The sequence below is a fragment of the Symphalangus syndactylus genome, chromosome X (genome assembly GCF_028878055.3).
Source record: "Symphalangus syndactylus isolate Jambi chromosome X, NHGRI_mSymSyn1-v2.1_pri, whole genome shotgun sequence".
In the NCBI taxonomy this organism is placed as follows: domain Eukaryota; kingdom Metazoa; phylum Chordata; class Mammalia; order Primates; family Hylobatidae; genus Symphalangus; species Symphalangus syndactylus.
The window spans coordinates 146,231,190-146,242,772 of record NC_072447.2 but is presented as its reverse complement, the minus strand read 5'-3'; the positions used below and the strand labels follow the sequence as shown (position 1 = coordinate 146,242,772).

The following is an 11,583-nucleotide window of genomic DNA, read 5'->3' as shown; positions in this document are numbered from 1 at the left end:
AGAATGAATCACTTAATAGGAATGACTGTGGGGAAGGGCTTGAAGGAATCATCCTCTCGCTCCCATGTGAACCATGAACATTAAACACGGAGAAATGAGGAGCGGCGGCAGATTGGTTTGGGATGCATCTTCAGGGGATGCTGAAACAACAACAGCATTTGGTTTGCTCTACACCTCTGTCACCCCTCCCCCACAAGCCCAGGGAGTGGTCAGCAGTGGTGCTTTGTGATGTCAAAGCCACCTTAGGAGTGCCATTGGCTGGGACACTGCCTGTATGATCAAACAAAGCTCAAGGGTGTGGCTTTGCCTTGTCACCAGGAGGGTATATATAGGGAGGGCAAGAGCTCTGGGACATCCTCCTGGGAAGCTTCAATATAGCTGTGGAAATCTGCAGTCTACAAGAGCCTACTATAGACATTCTACAACCAACCAGAATCATGGAACAGCCAACTTCCAGCACCAACGGGGAGAAGACAAAGAGTCCCTGCAAATCTAACAATGAAAATGATGAGGTAAGATTGTTAGGTTTTGAAGGGAAGGGGAGGGTGAAAGAAAGACACACAGAGCGGGGGCGGCTCAAACAGCAACACAGGAATATTGCAGACACCTGTGGAAGTGGGAGACCCACTTAATGCCAGAGCCCACTGCCGCTTACAGGCTGGGGTGCTTATAGGTATGGGTGGGAGGGGCCTGGGCAGTATGGCTTGCTGCCCAGCAGGATATTGATAAGATGTTCTTATGATCAGGCTGTTTGGCCCTTTTTCCAGGGGGATGTCATTGTGGTGTTTCTTGGAACTTTGCCCAGCAAGATATGATAGGAAAGTTTCTTTAGTTGGGCCTTTGTCCACCTTGTGTTAAAGTGATTAGGCAAGATTTTTCTCATGGCCCGAATCCCCGTGGAATGTTTCACTTTGACCAAGGTCTGCAAAATAGAAGGGAGCTTACTAAATGGTGGTTTGGACTCACATTCTTGCCTTCTACTTTAGTATAAAAGGAAGAGGGGCGTGGTTGATTATCTGGCTGCTTCCTGCTGAATAGGGTTGCTGTAATCAGGGTTTGGGTTTTGAAGCAGTGGGTGTTGGACTTCAGAGTTGTTTTCCTGGAGGCACTGGTACCGGACTTGGCAGAGGAGAAGGATGGTATCAGTGTGTTGCTGGGTGGCTGCCTGGACAGGGGAGTTTAGCCTTCGGGAAATAAAGCGGGATATGAAGGTGAGTATACATGGGCCAATTGTAGTATTAGGAGGAGGAAAATTAAGGGTCCTAAGAAAGGGGCCACCTGCTATCCCAGTGCTGAGTGCAGCAGAGATGTTTCCTTCTGCTAACACTAGAATGAGATGTAGAGCCTGCTTAGTGTGTGCGGAGGAAGACGAGACAGAAGCTACTAAAGGAATCTGGATGGTCTGCTTGTCAGGCAAAATGTTAATGTTTAGACTGAAACACAAGGGTGCATGTTCCTGACCAATTGGCCAGTAGGCAGAGATAAGAGTTTGTGGCACAAAAGAAAAAGACACTGGGGGTGGACAGACAAAAGTTGTAGGTTATGGTGGCAAGTCATGAGAAGGTGGGGGTTGAATTCTGCACAAACCCTTTGTTTTAACTTTTATATTTTTCCAAGTTGAACAGCTGCCAGCAAGGGTAGCCCCTCTAAGGGCCTGATAGGAAATGGTGGTGGTGGAGGCAATGAAGGCTGTTTGGTTTTGGAGAGAGAGAGATAAATGGGTTTTTGTAACTAATAGCCATTGCAGTCCTGACAGGGCAGAAGGATATAGGTTGCAGTTGAGGGAATTGTTTGTGCGTGTTTTCCAGGGAGCACCGTTGAGTTGGATACTTGAAGAGCGGCTCCGGCCAAGAGGGGAGGGGTTGGTAAGAGGTGTTTTATGGAATCCGTTTGTAACATCTTCAGTTAAGAGGCTGTGAGGCGAAGGAGGGTGACAGCCCTGTGTGTGACAGTGTGGGTGGATTTGATGGATTGGGGAGAAAGGTGTTTAGCTGAGCAAGATAATAAACAGGTTTGGGAATGAATTGGTCAAGTAGGTGACATGCAGGCTTATTTTGGACCGAGTTCATGTGGCCAGGTTGACAGGAAGGGCTGTGAATTACTGGATTTGTGTGGACAAATAAATTTAACAGTTGGAAGGAAGAGGGGAGTGTGACTGATTTAAGCGGAAATGTGTGAGGCTGATGAAGGGGGCTCAACTGTCAGAGGTTGGGGGTGGGGACTTAGAGTATCCCACAGACAAAGAGGACAAAAGAAGAAAGAGGAGATTTGAGTAGGAGTGAAATTTTGGAAGGTGCCCTGCAGTCATACCTCCTGGATTAGTGTGACGAATTGGCATGGACTATTCAGGGACATGGGGAAGGGAAGCCAGGAAGGATCTGAAATAAAGCAGGAGATAAAAGATTGGAAATTGGAGACAGAGAGTGTTATGGACTAAGGTGTTCTGGATTGGCAACTTCTGGAATTCTTGTTAAGTACAGTAAGGTTGGTCCTGTCAGGGAAGGAGAATAATTTGGGGATGAACAAATTTCTAGATGTGGGTCTGGTGCTCTTTTTAGTTTGGAATGGTGTATTCAGTGTGGAAAGGATGTTAGCTTTGGTGCCATGGGAGTAGTTAGCATCACCTGGTGAGAACCCCTCCACTTAGGTTGGAGAGGGGAGGAGGAGGAGTCTGTGATTCAGACCCAGTCCCCTGGTTGTAGGGACAGGGAGGAGTGTTTTAAGGATGGACTTTTAGGCTAGGTCAAGTAAGCATTTGTGTACTGTCCTATTAGATGTTGGGTGAGGTGTAACGCCGGCCAAGTATTCCATATAGAAGGGGGTGAAAATACGGGGAGATTCTGGAGGATAAAGGGGCATTTGTACATGAGTTTAAATGGGCTTAAACTGAGGGGCTTTTGGGAAATGACTCATAAATGCATGAGGAACAATGGGAGAAGTGAAGTCCAGGCCATTTTAACCTTTAGGGAAGATTTGGTTAGTTGCTGTTTTCTAAAAAAGTTTTCCTGAAGATTCGGGGTGGTAAGGAATATGCAAAGCCGATTTAATGTTTAGAGCCTTTACCAGCTGTTGGTTAAACTGTGAAACAAATTGGCCCGTTGTCTGACTGGATGCAAGAGAGGAGTTTAAACTGGTGGATAATACGGGTGGAGAAAATAGAAGCGATGGTGTGTGCCTTTTCGGTGGTGGTGGGTAAAGCTTTTATCCATCCAGAGAATGTATCTACTATTATCAGAAGGTATAGGAATCACTTTCTGGGGGACATGTGAGTGATGTTGATTTGCTAGTCCTGCCCTGGTAAGTGTCCTCAGACCTTGTGTGTTGGAAAGGAGGTGGTTTGACAGCTTCCTGAGGGGAAGTTTGAGTGCAAAGGGAACATGCCTTAGTAATATATTTCAGATTGGCAGCCATGGTGGAAGAATGTATATAATTTTTTAAAAGCTGGAATAGGAGCAGTAACCAGCATGGAAATGGTTGTGCACATATAAAAGTACAGAAGGTTTTTTAAACTTGGAAAAGACACTTTTATCACTGAGATCAAACCATTTTTTCCTGAATGGCACCAGCCCGGGCAAGTGGGGTTCATTCCTTCTGGGTATATACAGGAAAAAATGAGCAATAACGATGGGGTTTTAAGGGCTGCCTGCCAGGCTGCCAAATTTGTTGAAAGGTTTCTCTCGGTTATGGCATCTTTAGACTTTTGCGCTCCTTGCAATGGATAATGGTGGACTTTAGTGGTAGTTTATCCACCCCCAGTGGCTTATGTATAAGTTTGCCATTTCTTATGGGGGTTCCTTTTGTGGTTAGGAAATCCTGTTCCTGCCAGATGAAGGCATGAGACTGTAGGACATGGTATGCATATTTGGAATGGGTGTAAATGTTGACCCTCTTTCCCTTTGCTAGGGTGAGGGCCCTGGTTAGGGCAACTAGCTTTGCCTGTTGAGAGGTAGCATGGGGTGGGAGAGCATTGGATTCTAGGAGTTTATTTTCAGCAATGATGGAATAGCCAGCTGCTGGACATGGCTCCCTAAAAGAGCTTCCATTAACTAACCGTGTATGTGTTCCCTACAAAGGGGCATCTGAAATGTGTTGGAAGTGGGGGGACAGGGAGTCTAAGCGGTCCAGACAGGAGTGAGAGAGCCCAGAATCGGAAGTGTTTACAGGGAGGAGGGTGGCTGGGTTGAGAATTTTATGGCTCTGGAAGGTGATTAGAGGGTTACCTAGGAATAAGGCATGTACCTGCTGTAAGCAGGATGGTGGGAGGGATAGAAGGGATTGATGGTTAATGAGGTCCTGTAGGTAATGGGAAGATGCAATAGTAATGTGTTGGTAGAGAGGGAGTTTCCGTGCCTCTAAGGCCAGCAATGTGGCCACACCCAAGATTTTTAGTCAGAGTGACCAGCCTTGGATGACAGAGTCCAGTTGTTCTGAGAGGCATGCAATGGCTTGTGCAGCGTCGCTGTATGTTTGGCAGAGTAGTCCAAGGGCAAGGCCCTGGTCAGAATGTACATACAAAGTAACGGGCTTGGTGAGGTTGGGCAGTCCTGGTGCCAGGGCCATTAAAAGGGCATTTTTAAGTTTTTAAGTGGGAGTTGATGGGGCAAGCTGGGTTTAGGGGTTTTAGGATGGGCCCATGTGAGGCTACGTATAGTGGCTTGGCCAGCAAGTCAAAGTTGGGAATTCACAGCCAGAAGTAACCCACAAGGCCTGAGAAGGAGAGAAGGTACTTTTTTTGTGTGAGGAAGGGGCGTGTCCCAAATTAGCTTCTTTCACTGGGTTGAGATGGCTCAAGAATTAGGCGTTAGGACAAACCCAAGGCAAGTAACTTTGGTTTGGGCTACCTGAAATTTTGTGGGCTAGGCCCAAACTTTGGTTTGGGTTACCTGAGATTTCCTCTACTATGGAGGAAGTTTAAAACCTGAGTGGTATGTTGGATGGACAGGTTAAGGAAGGGGCTACAGAGAAGGAGTTTGACATATTGGAGGAGGGTGCTAGCAGCAAGGGAAAGTTCACCTAGGTCCTTGATGAGGGCATGTCTGAATATGTGGGGGCTATCCTGGAACCCCTCTAAGCGTACAGTCTATGCTAGTTGGGTGCACATGTGAGTATTAGGATTTGACCAAGTTAAAGCAAAAAGACTTCTGTAAGCCGGATTTAAGGGAATAGTGAAATAGGCGTCTTTTAGTTCCAATATGGAGGAGTGTGTGGTACATTTAGGAATATGGGAGAGTAGAGCATATTGGTTGAGGACCACTAGATGGATTGGTATCACTGCCTGGTTAACAACTTGGAGATCCTGGACAAAGGGGTAAGTCCCATCTGTCTTTTGGAAAGCCAGAATAGGGGTGTTGTGGGGAGAGTTAACAGGCTTGAGAATATGAACTTGTTAAAGTTTACAAATAATAGGTTTGAGGCCCCTAAGCACAGCTGGATTAAGGGGATATTGAGACTGATAAAAGAAAATGGAGGAGTTTTGAAAGGTTATTTTAACTGGGATGTGATGTGTGGCTATTGTGGGTTTAGAAACATTCCAAAGTTTAGAATTAACAGAAGGTAACAGCGTAGATAATGAGGATGAATGGGGGGAGAGGGAAGCGTTTGGGTGTCAGAGTAAAATAAAAGGGGTAGAATTGTAGGAGCCACATTGCATGGAGGCCTAGAATTTACTTAATATGTCCCACCCCAAGACAGGGGTAGGGGACTCAGGGATAACCAGGAAAGAGTGGGTGAAGGGGGGTGTTGAATAGGTTGTATAATAAAGGACGAGTCTGTGCCTAGAGGGGATTCTATTGACTCTCACAATAGAGATCGAAGAACTGAAAAAGGGTCTAGAATATTCTGGTAAAACCGAGTACTAGTTGTCCTATTGAGTATCCAATAGGAAAGACATGGGCTTACTAGAGACTGACAGAATTACCCTGGGTTCTGAGGTGGTGATGACAGTAGGGGTGGTGGACTCTAGGCCCCACCTCTCTTCAGGTATGGGTGTTGAAGCTGGATGAAGAGTTTCACTGAGCACAGTCTGACTTCCAGTGTTGCTTGATATCACAGATGGGGCAAGGTTTCCAGAGTGTCATGGGATTAGGCCAGGCTTTTGCCCAGTGTTGCTGTTGGATACACTTATAACAGGCTCCTGGAGTTGACTGCTGCCAAGTTGAGGAATTCTGTATGCCTTGGGAACCCTGTTGAGTGGCAGCTACCAGCATTTGATATTTAGCCTGGTCCTTTTTTAGGTTTGGGTTTTTTAGTTCTTCCTCTCTAATCTTATAGACCTTAAAGGCCACTTTGATTAAGTCTCTTTGGAGGTTTGAGGGCCATCCTCCACTTTTTAAAGTTTTTTTTCAAATGTCTGGGGCTGACTGGGAGATAAAGTGTAAATGGAGGTAGATTTTGCCCTTATTGGTATTAGGGCTTAAGGTGGCATATTTAGTTGTGACCTTTGAAAATGTGGGAGAGGAAAAGAGCAGGGGCGACTTTATTTATGCCAGCTAGAAGGCATGAAATCACATGGGCTTGTTTCTGTCTGTCTACGGAAGTTGCCTGATAATTCCAATTGAGGTCAGTTCTGGGGACAGCTAGTGTCCCTATTGGGTTATGAGCAGCATCTTGTTGGTGGAGGGTGTTCTCATGGGCCTGGGCACCCATAAAGATGTGTTCCCTGTCCTTCAGGGTGAGGGTAGAGGAGAGGATGACATATACATCATGCCAGGTAAAGTCATAAGATTTAGGGAAGTACAGAAATTCCTTGTGGAAGGAGGTAGGATCCATTGAAAAGGAGCAAAGTCTCTTTTCAATATGGGAGAAGTTCAGCTAGGGAACTTGAATTCAGATTATGCCTTCAGTCCTCAAGACCTCCTGCAAGGGAAGGACTTTGGAAGGCCTTTGGGCATGTGTCTGGTTTTCGGCAAAAGAGGGTTGGGCGTGAGACCTGGTTTGAGGTGGAGAAGGAAGGGGGATGGAGGGCGACAGTAAGGAAGTGGAGGAGCCGGATCCAAAGGAGAAGGTGGAGGGAATGGTAGTGGGCAGGAGGTGGAGGAAGGGGTTTGTTGGCCATCTTGAAATTCAGAGGAGGAAGGCTTCTCTGGAGGAGGAGGCATTTTGGGGGGTTTCTCCTTGAGGAGGAAGATTTGAAAAGGTGAACAAGATTGACAGGAGAGCGAGTGAGGCATGAGCAGAGATAAGCAAAGCACTTCAGATCATTTACCATTGGGTTGGAGAAAGATTTTTTAGATTATGTTGAATTTGAAAGTTGAATGTTTTGTTTTTTGGAAGAGGGGAGTGAATACTCTGGATGGGAGTGAATACTCCTGGGGAAAGTGAATACTCCTGGGGAAAGTGAGTACCCCAGAAGGGAGTGAATACCCCAGAGGGGAGTGAGTTCTCCAGAGGGAAGTGAATACCCCAGAAGAAAATGAGAACTCGATTCTGCCTGAGAGAAGGGACCTGGAGAGTCGGGGCAGCCCCATAGCTATTCATGCTCCCCAGAGGCCAGAGTGGCCAGAGTGGCAAGCGTTCTGAGGCTGTCCCCTGAGAAGGGAGACTGCAGTCACCTGGTGACTGGGGAGACCTCTCACCCAGCACTGGAATTTTTTTGGATAATGAGCAGAAATAGAGAGGAATCCAGAAAGGAAGAATAGGGAGACTCACCCACAAATTGAAGCCCAGTGTTGGATGTGATGTCCAGCAATGGGGGTGATCCTTGTTGCAGCTGCCTGGAAAGGGGAAGGAAGGAAAAATAAGATGGAGAGTTTGATCAATATCTGGAGGTTAGCTCAGGGCTGGAGAAGATGAGAGAATAGGGGGAACAGGACTGGGAACAAGGAGTCCACTCAAGATCTGGGAACAGGGAGGCCACTCAGGATCTGGAAGCAGGTCCCAGTCTAGTTTGTGCTGCTTGCTGCTTTCTGCTTTCCAAGTTGCAAGAGAAAACTTACCCATTAGAACCCAATCACTCTTCTGGGTTTTGGCACCAAAATGTTAGGTTTTGAAGGGAAGACAAGGGTGAAAGAAAGACACACAGAGAGGGTGCATCTCAAACAACAACACAGGAATATTGCAGACACCTGTGGAAGTGAGGGACCAGCTTAATGCCAGAGCCCACCACCGCTTATAGCCTGGGGTACTTACAGGTATGGGTGGGAGGGAGCTGGGCAGTATGGCTTGCTGCCCAGGAGGATATTGATAAGATGTTCTTATGATCAGGTGGTTTGGCCCTTTTTCCAGTGGAATATCATTGTGGTGTTCCTTTGCAGCTGCCTGGAAAGGGGAAGGAAGGAAAAATAAGATGGAGAGTTTAATCAATATCTGGAGGTTAGCCCAGGGCTGGAGAAGACGAGAGAATAAGGGGAACAGGACTTATGATAGGGATATTTCTTTAGTTGAGCCTTTGTCCACCTTGTGGAGAGGTGGTTAGGCAGGATGTTTCTCATGGCCTGAACCTCCATGGAATGTTTCACTTTGACCAAGGTCTGCAACATAGCAAAAACTTACAAAATCCTGCAGTTTGGACTAACAGGTGACTCTATCCATGCTCCTCTTCTTCTTCCCCATAGATCCCTACCCTGTGATTTCACCTTGTTCTTCTCTGGCACAAACCCCTTCCTCAAACTGCATTCCTTCTCATAAAGCCCCCCTTGCTATCTAGTCTCTATCCTATTCACCCAAAATAATGTCTTTCTGGCCTCTCCCTATTTTCTTACCAGATGCAAGCGGTACCAAACAGAGTCTTAGCCCCCGAACAGAGCTTGAAACAGACAAAAACATCAGAATATCCAATAATATTTGTGTATTACCGCAGGAAGGGTAAGAAAATAAATTCAAATCAACTGGAAAATGACCAGTCCCAAGAGAACTCCATCAATCCAATCCAAAAGGAGGAAGACGAAGGCCTAGACTTATATGAAGGATCTTCAAATGAGGATGAAGACCTAGACTCATCTAAAGGACCTTTAAAGGAGGACAAAGACCCAGACTCATCTGAGGGATCCTCACAGGAGGACGAAGACCTAGGCTTATATGAAGGATCTTCACAGGACAGTGGGGAGGATTAGTCACACATGGAGAAACCAAACTGGACAAATCATCACCACTGATGGTGATGATTATAATAAAATCAAGTTTAAGGAGCTGATGACTGTGTGTATCTGCCTGTTGTCTGATGGTGGGGGTGGGGGGGGGTAGGGAAGGGAAGAGGAAGGCATTTGAGAAGGGAGAGATATGAGGTCCTGTAGGTTGGGAGACAGACTCACAGGTTGACAGTTAGCCAGACATTGTAAATAAGGACTGGGGGAGGACTGATTCCTCAGACAAATTTTCTTCTTAAAATTTTGTCTTACAGGAGAGGAAGAAAAGGACTTGGTGTTTTTTGGAGCACGTGATTGTGTAGAAGGGCATACAAAAAGATCTGTATTGGCTGGGTGCGGTGGCTCATGCCTATAATCCCAGCACTTTGGGAGGCTGAGACTGGCAGTCACCTGAGGTCAGGAGTTTGAGACCAGCCTGGCCAACATGGTGAACCCCTGTCTCTACTAAAAAAATATATAAAAATTAGCCAGGCATGGTGTCAGGCACCTGTAATCTCAGGTACTTGAAGGCCAAGGCAGGAGAATTGCTTGAACCCAGGAGGTGGAAGTTGCAGTGAGCCGAGATCACGCCACTGCACTCCAGCCTGGGGGATAGAGCAAGGCTCCGTTTCCAAAATAACAAAAATAAAATAAAATAAAATAAAATAAAATAAAATAAAATAAAATAATAAAATAAAACAAAATAAAATGATCTGGATTGTATTTAGGTGACAGTAACACTCTTTCCAAAATGAAGACATCAAAATCACCACCTCCAAGCCACATACATCATAGTGGCATGGGTTATGACTCACCCAATGCTATGAGCAACTGAAGCCCCTCAAACGGATCAAAAACCTCACCCTACATAAAGTAAGACGTCATGTCACACACACTAAATTAATGGTGCTTGGAGGCCACAGTCCCAATACTAGGGCATTTCCTTGTTAAGAAACTCTAGGTGGAGCAGTAGCCTACCAAGTGTGGGGCACTGGGAGTGGCCATTGTCTACTGCAGGCAATCAATGAAAGCATAGTCTACAGAGAATTTGAATACAATGAAACAAACAAAAGTTGGTATTTTTATTGCCACTTCCATACACCTGCATTTCTATAGAATGTCAATGATTAAGAATTCTTCCCTTGAAAAAAAATACTGTTTTTATTGAAAGGAATACAATAGAGTGGTTTTGGCATCAAGTTTAGAGGGCTGAGTTACATTCTTTGTGTTAATTTCCAAGACCCTCTCCTGTTTATTTACTCATTCAGTCTCCTTTATTTCCATGACCCAGTTTTATTTCTCTTGTCTACACTGGCAATCACTGTAATGCATTTGATGTGTATCCTTTTCTCTGTATGAGTGTTAATAAACATTTCTTACTGCTTGTGGACATTTGTTTTCAATTTATGTATGCATTGTCAATATTTAATGTTTCACTCAGGCCTGTTTTTAAGATGCAGCTATGTATATAAAATCTGTTCTTCCCTTGTAAATGGATATATCAGGTACCTTTTTGTATTTTGTAAATTTTAGAAAGATATTTTGATATTTAATATTTGTAACCACCTTCTGGTCCATGTTTTGTTTAATTTATACCTAGTATTACATTTTCTTTCGAGTGACTGTAAATAGTATTATGTGTTTAATTTTTATTTCCACATGTTCAATGTTAGTATATAGAAGTGTGATGGATTTTTTATTTTTTATTTTTTAAAAATTGTGTATATTTGAGGTTTACAACATGATATTATAGGATACATAAAGTAAAATGGTTACTATGGTGAAGCAGATTAGCATATCTCTCTTCTTAGTTTTTAAGTGTATGACAATAGCAGCTAAAATCTACTTATTTAACAAAAATTCATGACACAATTTCATCAGGTTTAGTCCCCCTGTACATTAGATCTCTATACTTTTTCATCCTACATATCTGCTATTTTGTGTCCTTTGACTTACTTCTCCCCATTTCTTCTCCCACCTCCAATGTTTCATTCTCTACCTCTGTCTACTTGAGCCCCTTATTTATATAGTCCACATATAAGATCATCGAATCTTTTTCTTTCTGTCTGGATTAACTAACTTATTGTGATGTCCTCCAGGTTCATCCATGTTATGGCAAATGCCAAGACCTCTTTACTTTAAGGCTGAATAATACTTAGTTCTGTATAACTACAAACACACAGACACACACACACACACACATCAAATTTTAAAATCCATTTATCCATTGATGGGCATTTAAGCTGTTTCCATATCTTGGCTATTGGGAATAATGCCACAATGAACATGAAAGTGCATATATCTATATGAGGCTGTGATTTCATCTCATTTGGGTATATACCCAGAAGAAGGATTGCTGGGCCATATGGGAGTTACTTATTTTTTTAGATACCTCCATATTGTTTTACATTATGGTTATACCAATCTACGTTTCCACCAACAGTGTACTAGGGTTCTTTTTTTCTCCACACCCTCATCAACATTTGTTATTTATTGTCCTTTTGAAAACAGCCATTTTAAC

At 44.3% G+C, this 11,583-nt stretch overlaps 1 protein-coding gene across 2 annotated transcripts; it reads left to right on the top strand.

The window, feature by feature from the left end:
• Positions 1 to 314: 314 nt before the first annotated feature.
• LOC129476032 (sperm protein associated with the nucleus on the X chromosome N3) lies at positions 315 to 9,130 on the top strand. 2 transcript variants are annotated; one of them, XM_055268599.1, is made up of 3 exons: positions 315 to 512; positions 8,703 to 8,938; positions 9,017 to 9,050. In XM_055268599.1, exons 1-3 carry the CDS (start codon positions 438 to 440, stop codon positions 9,048 to 9,050), a joined length of 345 nt encoding a protein of 114 aa, XP_055124574.1. In that variant the 5' UTR covers positions 315 to 437. The 2 variants fall into 2 exon arrangements, with proteins under 2 accessions (XP_055124574.1, XP_055124573.1); XM_055268598.1 differs by having other exon boundaries at positions 8,703 to 9,130.
• The last annotated feature ends 2,453 nt before the right edge of the window (positions 9,131 to 11,583 follow it).

Excerpts from the sequence above, each read along its gene's own strand:
- LOC129476032 (XM_055268598.1), top strand. The coding sequence starts at position 438 with ATGGAACAGCCAACTTCCAGCACCAACGGGGAGAAGACAAAGAGTCCC. Across the intron at positions 513-8,702 it reads CTAACAATGAAAATGATGAG|ATGCAAGCGGTACCAAACAG; the intron begins GTAAGATTGTTA and ends TTTTCTTACCAG.